Source organism: Pleurodeles waltl, chromosome 7 (genome assembly GCF_031143425.1).
Source record: "Pleurodeles waltl isolate 20211129_DDA chromosome 7, aPleWal1.hap1.20221129, whole genome shotgun sequence".
Taxonomy (NCBI): Eukaryota; Metazoa; Chordata; class Amphibia; order Caudata; family Salamandridae; genus Pleurodeles; species Pleurodeles waltl.
The window spans coordinates 1214869936-1214891869 of record NC_090446.1 but is presented as its reverse complement, the minus strand read 5'-3'; the positions used below and the strand labels follow the sequence as shown (position 1 = coordinate 1214891869).

General features: G+C 47.4%; 1 protein-coding gene across 1 annotated transcript in view; it reads left to right on the top strand.

The window, feature by feature from the left end:
* The window catches only part of TBCD (tubulin folding cofactor D), a 1666801-nt gene that overhangs the window by 1308915 nt on the left and 335952 nt on the right, over window positions 1-21934 (top strand). Inside the window, 1 exon segment of the mRNA XM_069200356.1 lies at window positions 8771-8929. Within this exon segment, the coding sequence (XP_069056457.1) occupies window positions 8771-8929 (159 nt within the window).

Here is a 21934-nt window from a genome sequence, read left to right as displayed (position 1 = left end):
ACTACTAGCTGCAGATTCCTTACCTTAGAATTTCCCCCAGAGGTCAGTTTGGATCCAGAGATTTTTCTTTGAGCAATACCCTTGTGCGTCGATAGGTTGCATTTGCCAACCCCGCGGGCGTCGTTGGTGTCGTAGTCGCCATGATGACGCCGGGAGTAGTACATAGATGCCGCCTCAGTGCAGTGACGTCAGTTCTTTTTTTTCTTTGCACTACGGACTGTTCCGGAGAGAGCTACCCTGGTCTCTTTTTGACCGATTTCGACCATTTTGTTTTGTAATGAGTTTTTGGTGCGTCAAGGATGTCCCCGTAGACCGAGTTCAAGCCGTGAAAGGACCATCACCACATGAACTAAGGGGTTTGGTTGAGGGGCCTTCAGGTTCTGCGCCGGTGGCTTCGGCTCCAGCCACCAAGGTCCCCTCCAGATCCACTTGCGGATCCGCACCAGGAATACCCTGACCCCATAGCATTGGTGATGGGGTCCGCCGGGACCCCACTGTAGGAAAGTACCCTCTTTTGGGCATGGTTACCCCCGCTTTTTGCCTGTCGCTAGTATGTTTGACTGTGTTCACTGGGATCCTGCTAACCAGGACCCCAGTGACTGTGCTCTCTCCCTTTAAATTTGTTTACTTGGACCACTCACACCCCACATTTGGCATACTGACGCCCCCCCCTGTAAGTCCCTAGCATATGGTACCCAGGGAGTGGGGCACCAGGGATTCCCCATGGACTGCAGCATGTATTATGCCACCCAGGGGGAGTCCATGCAATGTGTATCTGCAGGCCTGCCTTTGCAGGCTGCGTGAAAGGATGCATGTACCTTTTCTCACTACAGGTCACTCTAAGTCACCCCTATGGTAGGCCCTACTAGCCCAGAGGGCAGGGTGCAAGTACCTGTCTGTGAAGGGCACCCCTGCATGAGCAGAGGTCCCTCATGAACTTCAGCCTCATTTTCATGGACTTCGTGAGTGTGGGGATGCCATTTTATGTGTGTACTAGACATAGATCACTACCTATGTCCAGCTACATAATGGTAACTCCGAACCTAGGCTTGTTTGGTATCAAACATGTCAAAATCAAACCCCAATACTGTTGCCAGTATTGGAAGCATGATTGCATGTACTCTGGGGGCTCCTTAGAGGACCCCCAGCATTGCTCCTACCGGCCTTCTGGGGTTTTCTGGGCAGCCCAAGCTGCTGCCACCCCTCAGACAGGTTTCTGCTCTCCTGCTAATTAAAGGATTTCCTTTGAAAGAGGGGGGTAACACCCTCTCCCTTTGGAAATAGGTGTTGCATGCATCGGGAGGGGTAGCCTCCCCAAGCCACAGTTGGTGCTCTCCTTTCATAAATCAGTCTGCACTGGTTCAGGGACCTCCAGTCCCTGCTGTGGTGTGAAACTGGACAGTAAAAAGTGGAGTGGCCACTCCCCAGTCCATCACCACCCCCGGTGGTGGTGCCCAGAGCTCCTCTAGAGGGTCCCTTGATTCTTCCATTTTGAATCCAAGGTGGCCGAGGCCTCTGTGAGCATCTGAGTGGCCAGGTCAGTCCGGTGACATCAGAGCCCCCTCCTGATAGGTGGCCACCTGGCTAGGTGACCAATTCCCCTTTCATGGCTATTTAGGGTCTCCATCTTGTGCGGGTCCTCAGATTCAGCTTGCAAGATTCCAGCAGGACTCCTCTACAACATCTACTTCAACTCTTAGCGATTGGACCCTCCAGAAACTGACAGTCTGCATCGACGACGAAGACTCTGCTTGGAATATTGTCTCCACGGCTCCTTCCAGCTTATGCAACATTTCCCTGGTTGTGCATCCTCTGATGGTGGCAAGTCTTCAGTCTGCACGAGAAGGAAGAAGGAATCTCCCTCCTAGTGAAGGAGTCACCCCCCTGCATCTGCAGGCACCAACAGCAACGATGACCGGCTTCTTAGATATCCTCTCAGCATGAGCTGCGTGGTCGGCGTGCTGATGTGAGTTCCCTTTTTTCCGCGCCTTTCAGGCGTAACAGTTTTCTGGTACTCTCCGTTACATTTTAGATTTTCTTCAGTACTTTTCCTCCAGAGATGCAACTTTGTTGCTGGAACAAAGAATGTTTCCTCCAAGGAAGTTGGAGAGCAAAGGGGACCTCAGTTGCTTCCAGGAGGCACGCTTGGTTAAGGGGGTCTGATTTTTCTCCTGACATACAAATAACCTTGTTAGACCTTCAATTTGATGGGTCGAAATTGTTTGGTGCTAAAGCTGACTGGGCTTTGGAGAGGTTCAAATAGAGTAAAGCAATGGCAAGATCTTTGGGCCTGCAAATGCAACCCAAGGATTATTATAGACAGATTTAGAGGTTTCGAGGATTCAGAAGGTCATTTTCCTTTTGAGGAAGACAACAATATCAGCAACAGCAGCAATAGAATCTCCTCTGTAGAAACTACAGAGGGTGGGGCCGTGGAAGGCATCAGCCTTTCTCCTCCTCTTCCTCCCCAGCCAATGCCTCAGGAAAGCAGCCCTAGTTCCGCCATCCTGGAGAATGCTTTACTAGTGGGAGGGAGGTTGATTCATTTTCTACAACAGTGGAGGTCCATGACATTAGACCTTTGGGTGTTGAGCATTGTAAAAAATGGGTACGCCCGACAGCTCCAAAATTTCCCTCTCCTACTCCTCCCCAACAAAGATTTTGTTCCGAAGAACATCTTCTGTTACTTCAACAGTTCGTCCAAACCCTATTTGGAGTTGGTTCCAGAGCAGGAATGCGGTCAGGGATGTTACGATATGTAGGAAGCTTACTCTGTATATACTATATCAAAATGAGGTATAGTGTGCAGAGAGTCCAGGGGTTCCCCAGAGGCTTGACAGAGACAAAAATAGATAATACTAATGCCCTATTTGTGGTAGCATGGTCGAGCAGTTAGGCTTATCAGAGGGTAGTGTTAGGCATTTGTTGTACACACATAAGCAGTAGAAGAAACACACACTCGACTCAACTCCAGAGACCAATAGGATTTTATATGGAAAAATATCTTTTGTTAATTTATTTCTAGAACCAGAAGATTCGGTTTGCAGGTAAGTATGTTGAATGAAAGGTACTTTGCATAGGTAAGTTCAGGACTTTGAACCAAATCGACAATACATACAGTTTTCTCTTAAATGGCAAAAAGCTATTTTAAAAGTGGACACAGTGCAATTTTCAACGGTTCCTGTGGGAGGTAAGTAAAGCACAGTTTCTGAGGTACGTACAAACTTACCGGTTTAGTCTCCAGGGCATAGATAGCCCACCATTGGGGGTTCAACATAACCCCAAGCACCAGCTACATGGGGCCAGTTAGGTGCAGAGGTCAAACAAGAGCCAAAATAACGTGGGCCCCTATGGAGACAGGGGGTACTCTGGTTCCACTCTGCTTGTAGGTAAGTATCCGGGTTGTCGGAGGGCAGACCAGGGGGCTTTAGAGGAGCACTGGAGGGGCCCCAAGTAGGCACCAATTCTACAACTTCAGCGGCACAGGGGTGGCTAGGTGCAGAGTGCAAAAAGGGCGTCGGGTTTCCAATGGAACTCTATGGGGGGGGACCCAGGAGTTCACTTACGTGCTGCAGGCAAGACACACAGGAGGCTTCTCGGGCAAGCTACCGACTGGATAGGGAGGAGGGCCGCCTGTTGGTTGTAGCTGCACCGGTGGTCAGGTTGTCTCGAGTCTGGGGGCTGCGTGTGCAGTGCTTCTCCAGGTGTCGGATATCTTCATCAGGGTCGGGGGGGTCCTCGGTATTCCCTTTGCAGGCGTCGTCGTGGAGGGATGGGGTGGTCACCCCTGGGTGGATACTCGGTCGAAATCGCCTGGGGATCCTCTCTGGCTAGTTGGGCTACCTGGACACAGGCCGTGGGCATCAGGAGTGGTTTCGGACTCGTGCTTCTGGAGTGAGGTGGGAGCCCTTTAGAAGTAGTTTCCAAGTTGTTGGACAGGTCCGCTGTCCATGGGAGTTTCTTGGTCCTCTGTGATGCAGGCAGTCCCCGGGAGTCTTTTCAGGGATCGCTGAACCTGCGGAACGCGTTGCTTTTCTTTTGCAGCTTTTTGAAGCAGGAGACAGGCCGGTAGGGCTGGGACTGAGTCAGTTGCTGTCAGCTCAGCAGTCCTTCTTCTTGTGTGGTCGTCAGCAATCTGGTGAGCTGATTTCAGGGAGGCCCTTAAGCCTAGTTCTAGGGGTGTGTTAGGGTCAGGGGGCAGTGGCAATGGCTACTGTCCCTGAGGGTGGCTACACCCTCCTTGTGCCCACTCCCTTTGGGGATGGGGGCACATTCCTATCCATACTGGTTCCTGTCCTCCACACTAAGTTGGAGGATTCTGCAAGGAGGGGGTCACCTCAGCTCTGGACACCTTAGGGGAGGTCCTGGCTGGAGTGTTCACTCCTCCCTGTTTTCCGTAATTTTCCCGCTGGACTTGCTGCCAAAAGTGGGGCTTTGTCTGGGGGGCTGGTATCTCCACTAGCTGGAGTTCCCTGGGGCACTATAGTCTGAGGCTTGAGCCTTTTAGGCTTACTGCCAGGTGTTACTGTTCCTGCAGGGGGGAAATGTGAAGCACCTCCACCCAGGACAGGCTTTGTTTCTGACCACAGAGTGCACAAAGGCACTCACCCCATGTGGTCAGAAACTCGTCTGAAAGTGGCAGGCTGGCACAGAACGGTCAGTCATACACTAGCAGTTGGGCTACCATACAGGGAGCATCTCTAAGATGCCCTCTGTGTGCATTTTTCAATAAACGACTGGGTTTATTGTGCTGAGAAGTTTGATACCAGACTTGGGCCAGTATTCATTGAAGCCATTAGGGTGCTTTGGAGTTTGTAATGACAAACTCCCAGACCATCTACTCAATATGGCTACACTGCACTTACAATGTCTGAGAATGGACTTAGACACTGTAGGGGCTTATTGCTCATGCAGCTATGCCCTCATGTGTGGTATAGTGCACCCTGCCTTGGGGCTGTTAGGCCTGCTAGAGGGCTGACTTACCTATGCCACAGGCAGTGGTTTGTGGGCATGGCACCCTGAGAGGGGTACCATGTTGACTTTCTTTTTCTCCCCACCTGCACACACAAGCTGCAAGGCAGTGTGCATGTGCTGAGTGAGGGGTCCCAAGGGTGGCATTAAATATGCTTCAGCCCATAGAGACCTTTCTTGGCCACATGTCACCATGGGTACCTTTTAAAATGGACTTAACTGTGTGCCAGGGCTGTGCCAATTGTGGGAACTAAGGTACAGTTTTAGGGAGAGAACACTGGTGCTGGGGCCTGGTTAGCAGGGCCCTAGCACACTTGCAATCAAAACTGGCATCAACACTTGGCAAAAAGTGGGGGGTAACCATGCCGACAGTGGCATTTTCCTACATGATGTTTCCTAAAATTCCCAAAACTAATGGTTGTTTACATCAGATCCTAGTCCTCAGAGTTTTGAATTGGTTCCTCAAAAAGGAAAAATTCAAAATGCTGACACTGGCACAGATGCTGCTTGCGCTGGAGAAGACGACTGGATGGTTTCAACCGATTTGCTGGTTGCATATTTTCACATCCCCTTTCTGAAGTATATCCGCTTTATGGTGGAGTTTCAACATTACCAGTTTGCGGTCCTTCCATTTGGTCTTACTTCCTCACCTGGAGTTTTCACAACAGTGATGGCAGTGGTCGCAGCACATCTCTGAAGGTGGGGAATACCAGTATTTCCTTACTTGGCTGAATGGCTGCTGAAAGCCAGTTCTCCAGAGTTGGTGCTGCATCACTTGCAATTGACAACTCAGTTGTTGTACAACCTGGGCTTTTTCATAAATGTGGCCATGTCTCACCCGGTGCCCTCTCAGCTCACCCTGTTCATAGGGGCAGTACTGGACACTACAGTGAATCGTGCCTACCATCCTCCTCAGAGGATTTGAGACATTAAGGCTATGATTCCAATGTTTCAGAATGGAGATATTCTTCCAGTCTTGATGGTCTTATGCCTGCTTGGTCTGTTTGCTCCCTGCATTCTGTTGGTCACCTAGGCACGCTAGCACCTGAGGGCCCTTCAGTGGTGCCTCTGCAGGCAGTGGTTTCTACACAATGGATATCTCAGAGAGTGGGTAAAAATCTCCAGAGACACTGCAGTAGACCTTCGATGGTGGGGTGTGGATGGCAATCTAGGTCAAGGAAAGCCATTTTGTCCGCCACCTCCGGTGGCCACTCTGATCACGGGTGCTTCCACTCTAGGGTGGGTAGCTCATATGGGTGATCTGGAGATTAAGAAACTTTGGTTTCCAGAAGAGAAGTTGTTACACATTAATCTTTTGGAATTACGGGTGATATGTCTGTCTCTCAAGGCTTTCCTCCCTTCCATTTGCAGTCAGTCAGTGCAGGTTTGACAGACAATACTACTGCAATGTGGTACATCAACAAACATGGAGGTGTAGAGTCATATCATCTCTGCAGAGGCTCTATGATGCTGGTACTGGGCTCAGGACCATCAGATTTGCATCGCTGTGAATCACTTGGTGGGTGTTGTGAATGTACATGCGGACAGTCTCAGTCAACATTTTTCAGCCGATCACAAGTGGTGTCTCCATCCAGAGGTGGTACTAAACATCATCTGTCTATGAAGAACCCCTTAGATAGACCTGTTCACCACTCACGAGATGGGCACTGCCTGTCGCTTTGCAGCCTCCAGTATCCGGAACGGGGAGCATTGTGGGATGCGTTTCAATTAACCTGGAGCTCCTAGCTGCTTTTCCCGTTACCCCCCATACCCTTGATTCATTGGGTTCTGAGGAAGATTTATCAAGACCGGTCCCAAGCCTTGGATTTTTTCATGAAGGGTATGGTACCCATGCCTTCTTCACCTCTGACTGTGCCCTCTGCTCGGTCTCCCTCATAGGTAAGAACTCCTCTCGCAGTTGTTGGGGCAGGTCCTACACCCCCATCTTCAGAACTTTCACCTATACATGCCTGGATATTGTACGGGGCAACTTGTGTTATTTTTCACTTCCACCTGACGTGATGGATGTTATCTAATCGGCCAGGTGACACAACACCAAATCAGTTCATGCTGGCCAATGGACAAGGTTTGTAAAGTGGTACAAAGAAAATTCTGTTGACCCCTTAAAAGCCCATTTGTCTGACATTTTTCATTTTACGCTTTCCTTAGTGCAACAAGAGTGTGTGTGGTTGCAACAGTTAAAGGGTATTTGTTTGCCTTTTCAGCCTTCCTTTGTTTGCCCGACCAACCTTCCCTTTTTTAGTCCCCTAAAGTGGTAAGGTTTATAAAGGGACTTTCTTATAGGTATCCTTCCACTCTGTTCACAAACCTTCAGTGGGATCTTAATTTAGTTCTTACTTTTTTATGAGTTCTCTATTTGAAACCTTACTTAGTTGTCCTTTGAGGTTACTTACTTTTCAGACAGTTTTCCTGGTAGCAATTACGTCTGCTAGATGAGTTAGCGAATACAGGCTCTTAGTGTCAAGCCTCGTTCACCACTTTCTATGCAGATAAGTTGCTGTTAAGAATCAGGTCTACTTTCCTGCCAAATGTGGTTACTCCCTTCCACTTGGGCCAGTCTATCGCCCTTTCAACTTTCTATCTGCCTCCACATCCATCTAAAGAGGGAACGTCTTCATGGACCTTAAAAGGGCTGTGAGATTCTATATTGACAGAACACATCATCTCTGGCTGGACGATCAATTGTTTGCTGGCTACACAGGCACGATGAAAGGCAAGGCTGTGCACAGAAGGACATTGTCCAGGTGGATCATTCTGTGAATAAAGATCTGCTACACTATGGCTAACAAGGAGCCACCTGAATGTATAAGAGCTCATTCCACTAGATCTAAACCTTCCACTTCTGCTTTGGCTAGAGGTGTGCCAGTGGTTGACATTTGTAAAGCAACAACTTGGGCCTCCCACCACACTATAGTGAACCATTATTGCTTAGACTTTGAAGTGAGAAGGGACGGTCACTTTGCCCATTCTGTTTTCCAGGACTTTTTGATACAGACAGATAGGCACACACCCCCAAGTTCAGGACTCCTTGGGGATTCTAGTCAAAAGGTGAGGAATCCACAGGTAAATGGATCCATCAGAAGAATAAGTTACTTACCTTGGGTAATTCTTCTTCTGGTGGATACAGTATCTACCTGTAGATTCCTCACTAACCCACCACCTACCCATTGCTTGTCTAAACATACCAAAATAAAAGTCAATTTTTATATTGTATGTGTGTTTTGCATTGCATATACAAGATGTGCTAATATGTTAATCCTTGATTTTGTTTGCAACATCATGATGTACTTGTGATGTTGGTTTCACCCGTTCGCCTCGAAGGCATGAAAAAAGTGGGTGGAAACTGATGTCAGCACACCAGTGAGGGCTTCTTGTGGCTCCGAAAACATCACAAGGAGTCGCGTGTGAAGCCATGGCATTATGACATCCTTGTCGACGTGGAGAGCTACAGAGAAAAGTTTCAGTTGAATGCTGGCGCATTGGGGAGGTTCAAAAAGTGAGAAATCCATAGGTAGATACTGTATCCACCAGAAAAAGCGTTACTGAAGATAAGTAACTTATTTGTTTAGAGGAAAACGTATTCTACCACACTTTTCCTATGGCACAATGCAGAGGGTCATAAAGCCGAGCAAAACCAGATACAAAAATGGAGAGGACCAAAACAAAAGTGTCATACTATTGCCATCTAGTATATGCAGCTTATATTCCTATAATTTCAGAAATACTCCTGATAGTGTGGCCTCTCTTTATCTTATTTAGCAATTTCTTAAATTGGCAGGTGTAACCGCATGATGTGCTGCCTTGCCCAGCAGTCTGGTGAGAAGATTGATCGCTTTCGTGCTCATGCTGGCTCTGTGTTTCTGCACCTTTTGCATTATGACAGCCCTCCAGTTCCTCATATACCCCACCGTGAAGAGCTGGAGAAAATATTTCCGAGGTAAGACAGATTAATCTTGTGTAGACTGATAATAGCAACACTTAGTAGCACTATCATATCAGAAATAATATGTTCATAGTATGTGTAGCTGTAGAGAAAAATGCTTTGCAGGCTCCTACCATCTAGTGTTGAGCTTGAATGTTACAACTTGTTTTTCTTTGAACAAGTTTCAAGGCATGGGATGTGCAGTGACTCCACCCTAGATTGTTTATAATGTCATCTATTTTGGATGTGTCCAGCAGCGGCTCAATGACCGGCATGCGTCCTTGCTACTTTTTTTTAGCTTACTTGCTCTACTCTTTAAGAGAAGAGACAGGCCAGATGTACCAAAGGATTTTTACCCATTCTGTGTCTATGGGAAAAAGCTTTCGTACATATGGCCCTTGATTATTAATCATTATTTGGTCAGTGCCCATGCTTCTGCTTTCCTGGCTGACAAACTCTCTGAACGTCTCTATCAACCATGGTTGTCCTGCTTCAGTGTCCCAGCACTCAACTAACCTTCGAGCTTGCTTGAGAGAATTATTACAGAAAGGGCATGATGGAACACAAACCCCTCCAGTCCTCACCAAGGTGCAAAGCAAAACATGCTTGGTTGGACCAGAATGGTCCTTTATTTCTCCCCCAAAGACAAAAAAGACCTCCTGTGAGTTTTGCCTCACCTTTCGCTGCAACAAGACGCTGAGGTATTAAAGGGAAAGGCACTGTCTGTATACCAAGATGCAGCAACAGTCTTCCTCAGAGACCTGACATTTGAAATGCGACCCTCTCAACGAGGAGCAAGTGGCAGACCCATCGAAGGTCCTAGCAGCCAACAAACTTCCAGCCCCAAAGCACTATCCTAAAGTCCAACTGAAGGAGAAAACCAAAACAGGGTGCCCTAAGCATTGAAACCCATAGGGCCCTGAACTCTGAAGGGAGTGAGTATAACTCCAGCGCAACATATCCAGGGGCAAAACCCTGCTCTGCAAAATGCTGCTTTGCGGAGGCAGTGCATTGCTCCCACAGGATTCTGGCATCGGACCATGAGCAGGCTCTTACCAGTACCGGGAGAAGGGTTTGCAGCTGTCCAGGCCTCCGGTGAAGGGCATCCAGCTGCAACAGTCATTGAGTCTCCTCGATCAAAGGGAGTCAAACACCCTCACCCAGAGCTGAAATCAATGCAGAGAGTGCTTCCAACACAGATTGCCAAGTCATCGCTGAAATTACAGGAATCCAAAGCACCCATCCTACAGAAGCTAGCAAAAGAGCTCAATGCCAGGCATAGGTGGCTGTTAATTCACGTAGAGACTGACAAGATCACTGCTAATCTGCCCCCTTGGACGAGCGTCAGATACACTGCCCCTCATTCCAAAGAAGGCCAGGCTGCCCTTCGAAGAAGCCCTCATCTTTGATGCACCTAGACATCTGGTGCCCAAGAGTCATAAAGGCAAGACCACAAACCCACCATCACGTACACCCAGGTAATCACTGTGACCATTTAACCCTACGCATTGCCTGCATCCCATACTCCTCTCCTGCTCCACTACGAGTAGCCATTCCTGAGAGGTCAGTGCCCTCCTACTGCAATCCAGGGAGACCCCTATCTCCAGCCTCTAGGGGCCAGAAAAAATCACGACTACTGGGATACTTCCAATGTTGACCGTATGGCGAACCCGGATCTGGAGCCATACCCAGCACAGCTATCATTGTCAGATAATACTATTGCACATCATGCTGTGATTCATATTTAACCTAACGCCACATGGTTTGCAGGGTTTATGGTACATTGCAGTAATGGTTATTGCTTTTCTACTAAAGAAATGTTTCATTGAAAACTTTCCTGCTGGAACAAAATGCTTTGGTCGGGCTGAAGTTCTATTTGCTTGAACATTGAAATAATAAACATTTGTGAATATATAGACCATACATTTGGCAGTCATATCATTTTGAATTTGGGCCAACAGCTTTGAAGGATATTCAAGGAATGAAGGACTTTCAATATAGATAATGTTCAGGATAACAAGTTTGAATAATTTTATGCGAGGGCTTCCCCCTTTTTAAGCAGTATCTAATGTTTTGCTTAGTAATGTAGTAGGGGTTGTGGACAGCTAAAGCCCTGGACAATTGCGCCCTTGTCTGTTTACAACAACTGTGGCACTTAGGAAATACAGTGAAATTTTACCACAGCTGTTTGTAAAAATGCGTGATTCAGAGGCAAGCTCATTGCTACAAGTAGGATGTGCACATCCAACAGGATAAGGATCCTTCCTCGTGGAGACCCTGTACAAACCAGAACACAGTATTTAGTTTCTCCCGATGCTCAAGGACATGTTAAACCCAACCCCAGATAGCTTTAAAGAGCACCGTTAAAGCAAAGGTCGTCACCCCAAAGGTCGAGAAAAGGTTTAAAGCTTCTCCCCATGACCTACTCCATATCTTTGGGCAAGCCTCCCACCCCAGACTTCTTAATGATGGACATGGCATCAGTTGTTGGTGACAACTGCCAGGCAATGTAAGTAAGCCCCTTGACATTGCTGGCAAGTGCGTGGCAGTGGGAGCAATTATCCAGTGGTATATTTCCAATTCTGCTGACTTGCTGTTGAGGTATATGTTTCATTGGAAAATTGAGACACTGATGCAGCACCTGCCCGTAATCTGAAGAGAGAGGGGCAAGGAGCTGTGCCCTATTGCTATGGACAATTCTTCCCCCAGTTTTAATATGAGCGTTCTGCTATACCGGCATGCACATCTCAAAAGCACCTCCTCAGTATCCCATTCGATGAGGAACATCTCTTTTTGCACCCAGGTGATGAGTTGTTAGGGAAACAAATGAAGAAGGACACCAAGATAGTGAAGCCCCTGGGCACACTACTAACTGCCCCTCCAAGAGGCACCTTTTGCAGGCAACAACCCAGGGGTGTCCCAACCTCATTCAGGGGCAAACCTACCAGGGCAGCAGCAGGAATTTCATGAGTCGCAGACAGGTGAAGTTCAAGGGGTGGTTACAGACAGGGATAGATGCAGCTCTTGTAAAGAAGCCCCAACTTCCAAACACTGACTTGCCGGTGCTCCACCTCCTGCTTTCCCCGATCACATAACCCCTGTTGGTGGAGAGAGCTTAAAGATTTTCATCCTCGTTGGGAGAAAATCACCTCCAATTAATGGGTTCAGCAGTAGTTCAGCATGAATGTAGCCCAGAATTGCCATTCCCCTCAACATACCACCCTCTTGTCACATCGTCAGCTAAAACCACCTCACATTCCTGGAAGAGGAGGTTCATGCACTCCTCCAAAAGGGTGCTTGTGCCACCCACTAAAGCAAATACGTGTACTCTTTGTACTTCCTCCTTCCACAGAAAGACAGATACCTCCAACCCATTCTGAACCTGAGGTCACTGAAGTAGTGCAATCTTTTGGAGGGCTTTCATATCACGACCTTTAAGAATGACATGCTGCTGCTCTGATAAGGAGACTTCATGACTGCACTAGACCTGAAGGATGCCTTCTTCCATAGTCCCATCCACCATTGCCATGACTGTTACCTTATGTTTAAGTTAGAGGAGACTGCACAAGATCTGTAGTTGTAGCTGCTCAGTCGCAAACTGACCAGTGGCAGATCCCTCTCCCTTCCCCACTGAGAGCTGACGGAGGTGACAGCGATGTCACTGCTGAGTTGTGGAGGTCATTTACGAGAGGTGAAGATCATAGGACTCCGGTCTTAGGGGAAACTCGGCTCACCCTCAGTCTGTGTGAGCTGTGAGCCATTCACCTGGCATTGAAGGCCTTCCTGCCATACATCAACTGAAAGCTGGTGCAGAGTTTCACAGACGATACCATTGCTATGTAGTACTACAAAAAAGCAGGGAGGAGTGGTGTCCTGTGCCAAGAGGGGCTGCACCTCTAACGTTGGCTAGAGTGGCAGGGCATCCCACCGATCGTGAACCACCTGGCAGGCTCTTTAAATGACAGGGTAGATGAGTTTAGCCAGCGGCACCCAGTGGATCAAAAATGGCCGAGGTGAGAAAGTAATCTTTGACAATGGGAAGAACCCTAGTTGGATCTTTTTGCCACTGTCAAGAACATGCAGATTCAAAATGTCTGTATGTTGTAGTTCCCAAGAATGCTCACTCCAGAAGATGCATTCGGGCTACAGTATCCCTGTACCCCTTTCTGCCTCTGCCTCTCCTGCTCAGAGTACTGAAAAGGATCAGGAACGAATAGGTCCAGCTCATCTGTGTGGCTCCGAATTGAGCCAGGAGAGTGTGGTACCTGGAACTTTTGGGCCTGAGCATTTGTCCTCCAATCAGACGACCACTTAGAAAGATCATCTGTTGCAGCAGAGCAGGGGTTTTCTCCCAAAACATGCACAATTTACACCTCCATGTGTGGAAATTGAGCAGTGGCAATTGACTGCGTTCCATATACCAAAGAACTTTTAATCAATATCTTATCCCATGCACTGCGTTCAGTATACCACCTGAGGTTGTGAATGTCATCCTCACGGCGAGGCATCCCTCTATAAAGATGATTCATGCCTTGCACTGGAACTAATTTGCAGTTGGATGTTAAGTCCACAACACAGATCCTTTGCAAGCTAAACAGTCAAATGTTTTATTTTTTGTTTTAACTGTGGCCTGGTGCTTTCAGTGGGCCCTATTAAAGTTTATTTTTCTGGCCTTTTTGCTTCTGTCAGACCAAGAGTGCCTGTTTAAATCACTTGTTGTGTAGTATTTTATTAAAGGTTTGACACACACATTACCTGCAAAACTGTTTGCGATGCCACAATGGGATCTTAATTTGGTCCAGACGTTTCTCAAGTACCCTCCCTTTGTTGCCTCTTCTGACAGCCTTTGTCATAGTAATCTCATCAATTCATCGTGAGGGTGCACTTCAGACTCTCTTGGTGAGGGCTCCCTACATCACTTTTTTCCTAGAAAAACTGGTGTTGAAGAGCAGGGAAGTCATTTTGCCCAAAGTTCTGAATCCTTTTCTAGTTGGACAGTACATCACCCTCCCAACATTCTTTGCTCCATCTCACATGTCAAAAGAGGAGGAGAGACTGCAGAAGGATTTAGGTCTCATTCCACCAGGGCCAAGGCTGGTACCACTGCACTGGCATGCAGAGTGCCTATTCTTGACTTCTGTCAGGCTGCTACCTGGACGTCAATGCATATGTTCATGATGCACTACTTCCTTGACAGCCAGGTCCGACAGGTAGGGCATGTTTCCCATTCGGTCCTGCCAGATGTTTTGGTCTAAGTCCAGTTGACAGATTCGCCACTTTTGGGAGGTACGGATATTGTATCTATTCTAAAGGTGAGGAATCTGCAGATAGAAGTATCCATCAGAACAACTTACTTACCTTTGGTAACACTCTTTCATGTGGAAACTATATCTAACTGAAGGTTCCTCACCACTCTCTCACTTCCCTAATCTGAGGCTGAGCCTCTTTTTTTACCATCTCTAAAGGCCACATATTAGAGCTCAGCACACTGGTACCTCCAAATATTCATGCTGTGCATTTGAATGCTTGGCCAGAGTAAAGGAAGAAACTGATGTAATCACACAGGTGACCCTGACATGGTAGCACGTGAAACCACTGTAAAAACATCCGGATCTAGCCTGATGCCTGGGCAATGTTCTAAAAGTGGGAAGTCTTCCGTTAATTAGAGTACCAACCATAAAGAGCATTACAAAGGCACGTAACTTGTTCATTAGGTGTGGCAATATTAAAATAGTACGAACAGAAATAATTTGGATATCTAGTTTAGCAATAAAAGGAAATGACGATTCATCAGCGCATTGCTAAACCATATGCATTCATTAACACAGTGTTAAGGTTCACCGACTTCAACTAGGTTATATTAATTAGATCAAGCATGCAGGGTTCATGGTTACAGCTGCTATAATATGCGGGGCAAATGCTTCGCATGTTTCTTTTAACCTTAAAATGTTTTGCATGATGCATTAAAGCATTTTTCTGAATGTGTTTGCACCCTTTGTAAAAGTGTTTTGCCGTGGCTAATGTGTGGGGCAATTCTCTTTTCGGTCATGGACAAGTCATATTGGAGAACAGACCACCACTGACCTTCCTGTCTGATCCCACTGAATGCTAACGTTAGACTCTTTTTTTGCCCCTTCTCCTGAACATTAACCTCCCTTTTAGCCCTTTCCCCTTTAATTATCCCTCTTACAATTATTTTCGAACGGCTTCTAGTGTTAGACTTTATCAAGAAAAACTGTAGCTTTGCAACTTAAACATACATGTCAATAGCAGGGTTTTTGTATAAGTTAGACAGTGTAGGCATTTATCCTTCAAGTACTTTTCATCCTGCAAAAACTGGTCGAAATATTAGAGAAACATTTTGAATGTGGAAAACACAAAAAGGATCTTGGTGGAGGCAGAAACAATTGCATGTAACTCACATCAGTCGACCATTGCATGTATTCCCATCCGAATGTCATTATTTTGACATTTATATTTGGAAACACAAGCTACACCATGCTGATAAATTACTTAAGCGATTAGCGTCCTAATAATGAGTATGGCTTAGTCAAATATCATATACGTGCCGGCATGTAACTCGGTGGTGTTTCGATCTCATTTGAGCTAATCCAAAATGTTTGGATTACGGTTCTAAATAAACAATGTACACAGAAATAATTGGTCTAAGGTTGCAAAGTGCTGCTTTTTTTTAGACAGCCATTACTTCCAAATAAAAATATTCTAAATGGAATACTTCAATCCACTATCAAAATCTTACTTTGCTCACTTAACTACCTCTAGTGGGATAAAGGTGATTGTAGGAAGCTGGCTCTGTATATACTATCTCAAAGTGAGAGATAGTGTGCACAGAGTCCAGTGGTTCCCCAAGAGGTTTGACAGAGACAATAATAGATAATACTAATCCTCTATATGTGGTAGTGTGGTGGAGCAGTTAGGTTTATCAGAGGGTAATGTTAAGCATTTGTTGTACACACACACGCAATAAATGAGAACACACTCTCAATGACTTAACTCCTGGCCAATAGGTTTTTATATAGAAAAATATAATTTTCTTAATTTATTTTACAACCACAAGATTCAAATTGCAAGTAAGTACATTAATTGTAAGGTATTTTGCATAGGTATAGATAGGACTTTGAATCAAAACAGTAATGTACACAGTTTGGCATAAAATGGCAATAAGCTATTTAAAAAGTGGACACTGTGCAAAATTCAACAGTACCTGGGGGGAGGTACGTACAGGTTGGTTATTGACGTAAGTAAAGCACTTACAAGTTCAAACTCCAGGGCATAGGTAGCCCACCGTTGGGGGTTCAAGTCAACCCTAAACACCCAGCACCGGCAACACAGGGCCGGTCAGGTGCAGAGGTCAAAGAGGAGCCCAAATAACATAGGTGCCTATGGAGACAGGGGGGTGCTCCGGTTCCAGTCTGCTGGCAGGTACGTACCTGCGTCCTCAGGGAGCAGACCGGTGGTGGTTTAGTAGAGCATTGGGGGCGGGGGGGTCCCAAGTAGGCACACAAAGTACACCCTCAGTGGCACAGGGGCAGCCGGGTGCAGTGGGCAAACAAGACTTCAGGTTTGTAATTGAAATCAATGGTGGGCCCTGGGGGTCACTCAGACGTTGCAGGAATGGCACAGGGGGGCTTCTCGGGCCAGCCACCGACTGGGCAAGGGAGAGGGCCGCCTGCTGGTCACTGCTGCACCAGTGGTCGCTTGTTCACGGGCCTGGGGGCTGCCGGTGCAGTGCTTCTTCCGGGCGTCGGGTTTCTTCGTCCCGGGCAGTCGAGGCCAGGGGGTCCTCGGGATTCCCTCTGCAGGCGTAGTTGTCGGGGTGCAGAGAGGTTAGCCCAGGGTGGACATGTCATCGGAGTCGCCTGGGGATCCTCTCTGGGTCGTTGGTTTCTCTGGACGTGGCCCAAGGGTGTCGCGTGCAGAGTGGTGGAGACTCACGCTTCTGGAGTGAGGTGAGAGTCCCTTTAAAGATGGTTTCTTCTTGCTTGAGGTAGACAGTTCCGCTGTTCTTGGGAGTTCTTGGTCCTTTGTAGTTGCAGGGCAGTCCTCTGAGTCGGCAGAGGTCTCTGGGCCCACAGGATGCGTCGCTGATGCAGGTTTTTTTAATCAGGAGACAGGTTGGTAGCGCTGGGGCCAAAGCAGTTGTCGTCTTCCTTCTTCTCTGCAGGGTTTTCAGGTCAGCAGTCCTCCTTCTTTGTAGGTCATCAGGAATCTGATTTCCTGGGTTCAGGGTTGCCCCTGAATACTAAATTTAGGGGTGTGTTAGGGCTGGAGGGCAGTAGCCAATGGCTACTCTCCCTGAGGGTGGCTACACCCTCCTTGTGCTTCCTCCCTTTGGGGAGGGGGGCACATCCCTATTCCTATTGAGCTAAATCCTCCAAAGGAAGAGGGAGGAATTTCTAAGGAGGGGGTCACTGCAGCTCTGTTCACCTTAGGGGTGGACCTGGCTGAGGTGGTGACTCCTCCTTGTTTTTCTCATTATCTCCCCGGACTTGCCACCAAAAGTGAGGGCTGTGTCCGGGGGGTGGGCATCTCCACTAGCTGGAGTGCCCTGAGGCGTTGTAACACCAAGCTTGAGCCTTTGAGGCTCACCGCCAGGTGTTACAGTTTCTGCAGGGGGAGGTGTGAAGCACCTCCACCCAGGACAGGCTTTGTTCCTGGTCACAGAGTGCACAATGGCACTCACCCCATGTGGCCAGAAATAGGTTTGGAAGTGGCAGGCTGGCAGAGACCGGCCAGCCTAGCACTAGCAGTTGGGCTGGCATGCAGGGGACACCTCTAAGATGCCCTCAGTGAGCCTTTCTCAAACCCCACACTGGCATCAGTGTGGATGTATTGAGCTGAGAAGTTTGATACCAAACTTACCAGTATTCAGTGTGGCCATTATAGCACTGTGGAGTTTGTGTTTGACAAACTCCCATACCACATACTCTATATGGCTACCCTGCACTTACAATGTCTAAGAATGGGCTTAGAGATTGTAGGGGCATAGTGCTCATGCAGCTATTCCTAAAGTATCTAAGTACCTTGCATTTAAAGTGTTTAATGTAAATCCTGAACCTGTGGTTCTTAAAATAAACTAGACTAAAAAAGGTATTTTTCAATATAAAAACCTATTGACCTGGAGTAAGTCTTTGAGTGTGTGTTCTCATTTATTGCCTGTGTGTGTACAACAAGTGCTTATCACTACCCTCTGATAAGCCTACTGTTTGACCACACTACCACAAAATAGAGCATTAGTATTATCTAATTTTACCACTATCAACCTCTAAGGGGAACCCTTGGACTCTGCGCATACTATCTCTCACTTTGAGATAGTATATACAGAGCCAACTTCCTACAAGAGGCCTCTGGTCTCCGGCAGAGTCTGGGCTCCATATCAATCTTCTGGAGCTCCGGGTGATTAGGCTTGCGTTGAAAGCATTCCTTCCCTCTCTCCGAGGGAAAGTAGTGCAAGTGTTCTCGGACAGTACTACCACCATGTAGTACCGCAACAACCAGGGCTGGGGAGGGTCCTGGACCCTTTGTCAGTAGGCACTACGCCGCTGGACATAGCTGGAACATCAGGGCATTACCCTGGTGGTTCAACATCTGGCAGGTTCTCATAACACCAGAGCGGCCGAACTCAGTCGTCGATGCACACCCAATCACGAATGGCGTACCCATCCAGAGGTGGTGCAAGGTCTCTTTCAGCAGTGGGGAGAGCCTTGGTTAGATCTGTTAGTCTCTGCAGAGAACGCGCAATGTCAGCTGTTTTGTGCGTTGGAGTTTCCAAGGCGGCACTCGTTCAGAGATGCTTTTCGGCTCGAGTGGAACTCCGGCCTCCTTTACGCCCATACCACTTCTGCCCAGTGCTCTCAAGAAAATCGTGAACGACCGGGCCCAAGTTATGTTGGTAGCTCTGGACTGGGCATGGAGAGTATGGTTTCCAAAGGTCTGGAGCATGGCCACCGATTCTCCACTCAGACTGCCTCTTTGGGCGGATCTTCTGTTGCAGCAACAGAGGATGGTTCTCCATCCGAATCTGTCCAATCTCCACCTTCATGCATGGAGATTGAGCAACAGCAGTTGACGACTTTTGATCTTCCACCGAAGTTTGCAATTTTATTTTGGCAGCCAGGCGTCCCTCCACCAAAACGGTATACGCCTGTTGGCATAAATTTGTGGCATGGTGTACCAACAAATCTGTTGATCCCCTCTGTGCTACTCTATTTTAGGTTCTTTTGTTCATTCTTTCTTTGGCCCAGCAGGGCCCTGCCTTGGGAACCCTTAAAGGGTACTTATCGACTATTTCGGCCTTTCTTAGGCTACCTGATCAGCCCTCACTCTTTAAATTTATTGTGAATATTTTCCTTAAAGGTATCACCCATTTATTTCCTCCCTCTTCATTTAACATGCCTCAGTGGGACCTCAATCTTGTCCTTACTTTCTTAATGTGTACTCCCTTTGAGCCAATGCACAATTGCCATTTACGGCTCCTCACTTTCAAGACTCTTTCTTGTTGCCATCACTTCTGCTCGCAGAGTGAGAGAGCTTCAAGCTCTTTCTGTCTAAGCCTCCATTCTTGTCTGTGCACCCTGACAAGTGGTGTTGCACACTAAGACTTACTTCCTTTCTTCCCAAGGTTGTTATGCCTTTTCACATAGGCCAGTCCATGACCTTGCCTACTTTTTACGCACCCCCACATCCTTCCCATGAGAAGGAGAGACTCCACCGCCTGGACCCAAAAAGAGTGTGGGCGTTCTATCTAAATCGTACTAAAGATTTCCGGGAGGACGATCAACTCTTTGTCGGTTATGTGGGTGCGAAGACAGGGAAGGCGGTGCAAAAACCTACCATCTCTCAATGGGTACTTCTTTGCATCAAGATGTGCTACGCTTTGCCAAAAAGCAACCCCCTGAGGGTTTGCGTGCTCATTCCACCGGAGCAACTGCTGCTTCCACTGCGTTAGCACACGGAGTTCCTGTCCTTGATATCTGCCAGGCAGCTACGTGGGCATCCCTGCAGATGTTTGCTAAACATTACTGCCTGGACAGTCAGGTCTGTCGGGACGGCTACTTTGGTCGTTCGGTCCTGCAGGACTTTTAGTATCATCTTGGTTCGCAGCCCACCTCCGAGGATGGCATTGCTTGGGGATCTATTCTAAGGTTTATTCTAAGGTAAGGAATCTGCAACTAAAAGTCTCTATCAGATGTACAAGTTTCTTACCTTCGGTAACAAAATATCTGGTAGAGACATATTCAAGTTGCAGATTGCTTACTGACCCACCCATCCTCCCCGTTTGCGAACTGATTTCTAGGGACAGGGATTCCTCCTTCAGGCCCTTAGCTCTGGAACACCAGTCTCAGTGTTTTTAGTGGCTCTGCCTCTTGACGTGGAAAGTCGTTAAAAGAAACTGACATCACTGCGCTGAGACAGCATCTATGTACTACTCCCGACGTCATCACGGAGACTACGAAGCCCGCGGAGTCGACCGAAGCCACCTACCAACACGCAAGGATATTGCTTGAAGAAAAAATCTCCAGATCCAGTCTGATGCCTGGGGGAAAATTGTAAGGTAAGGAATCTGCAACTAGAATACGTCTCTACCGAATATTTTGTTACCGAAGGTAAGTAACTTGTACGTCGTGTATATAATTAAATGCTTTACAATAATATATTTGTAAGCCCACTTACACACACACACATTTATATCTATATCTATATATGTATATATAGATACATATATATATAAATAAATATATCCTTCTGGCGGTTGCCAGTAGATAGTTACAGTTAGGATCTGGTTTCCATAGGAAAATAGTGTTTTGTTTTGCCAATAACTTTTGTGCCGTTTGACGTTTCGGGCTGATATGTCAGACGGGGACCGAGAAAAAGGGGGTCTGTAGGAAAGTACCATCTTGCCTGGCATGTTACCCCCATTTTCACTGTATGTATGTTGGTTTTTGCCTGTGTCACTGGGATCCTGCTAGCCAGGACCCCAGTGCTCATAAAGTATGCCCTATATGTGTTCCCTGTGTGGTGCCTAACTGTATCACTGAGGCTCTGCTAACCAGAACCTCAGTGTTTATGCTCTCTCTGCTTTTAAAATTGTCACTACAGGCTAGTGACTAATTTTACCAATTCTCATTGGCACACTGGAACACCCTTATACTTCCCTAGTATATGGTACCTAGGTACTCAGGGTATTGGGGTTCCAGGAGATCCCTATGGGCTGCAGCATTTCTTTTGCCACCCATGGGGAGCTCAGACAATTCTTACACAGGACTGCCACTGCAGCCTGAGTGAAATAAGGTTCACGTTATTTCACAGCCATTTTACACTGCACTTAAGTAACTTATAAGTCATCTATATGTCTAACCCTCACTTGGTGAAGTTTAGGTGCAAAGTTACTTAGTGTGTGGGCACCCTGGCACTAGCCGAGGTGCCCCCACATTGTTCAGGGCAAATTTCCCGGACTTTGTGAGTGCGGGACACCATTACATGTGTGCACTACATATAGGTCGACACCTATAGGTAGCGTCACAATGGTAACTCTGACCATGGCCATGTAACATGTCTACGATCATGGAACTTTCCCCCCAGTGCCATTCTGGTATTGGGGGGACAATTCGATGCATCCCCGGGTCTCCAGCATAGAGCCCGGGTACTGATAAACTAGCTTTCTGGGGTTTTCACTGCAGCTACTGCTGGCCCTCAGACAGGTTTCTACCCCCCTGGGGCCTGGGCAGCCCAGTCCCAGGAAGGCAGAACAAAGAATTTCCTCTGAGAGAGGGTGTTACATCCTTTCCCTTTGGAAATAGGTGTGAAGGGCCTAGGAGGAGTAGCCTCTCCTGGCCTCTGGAAATGCTTTGAAGGGCACAGATGGTGCCCTCCTTGCATAAGCCAGTCTACACCGGTTCAAGGATCCCCCCAGTCCTGCTCTGGCGCGAAACTGGACAAAGTAAAGGGGAGTGACCACTCCCCTGACCAGCACCTCCCAGGGAAGATGCCCAGAGCTCC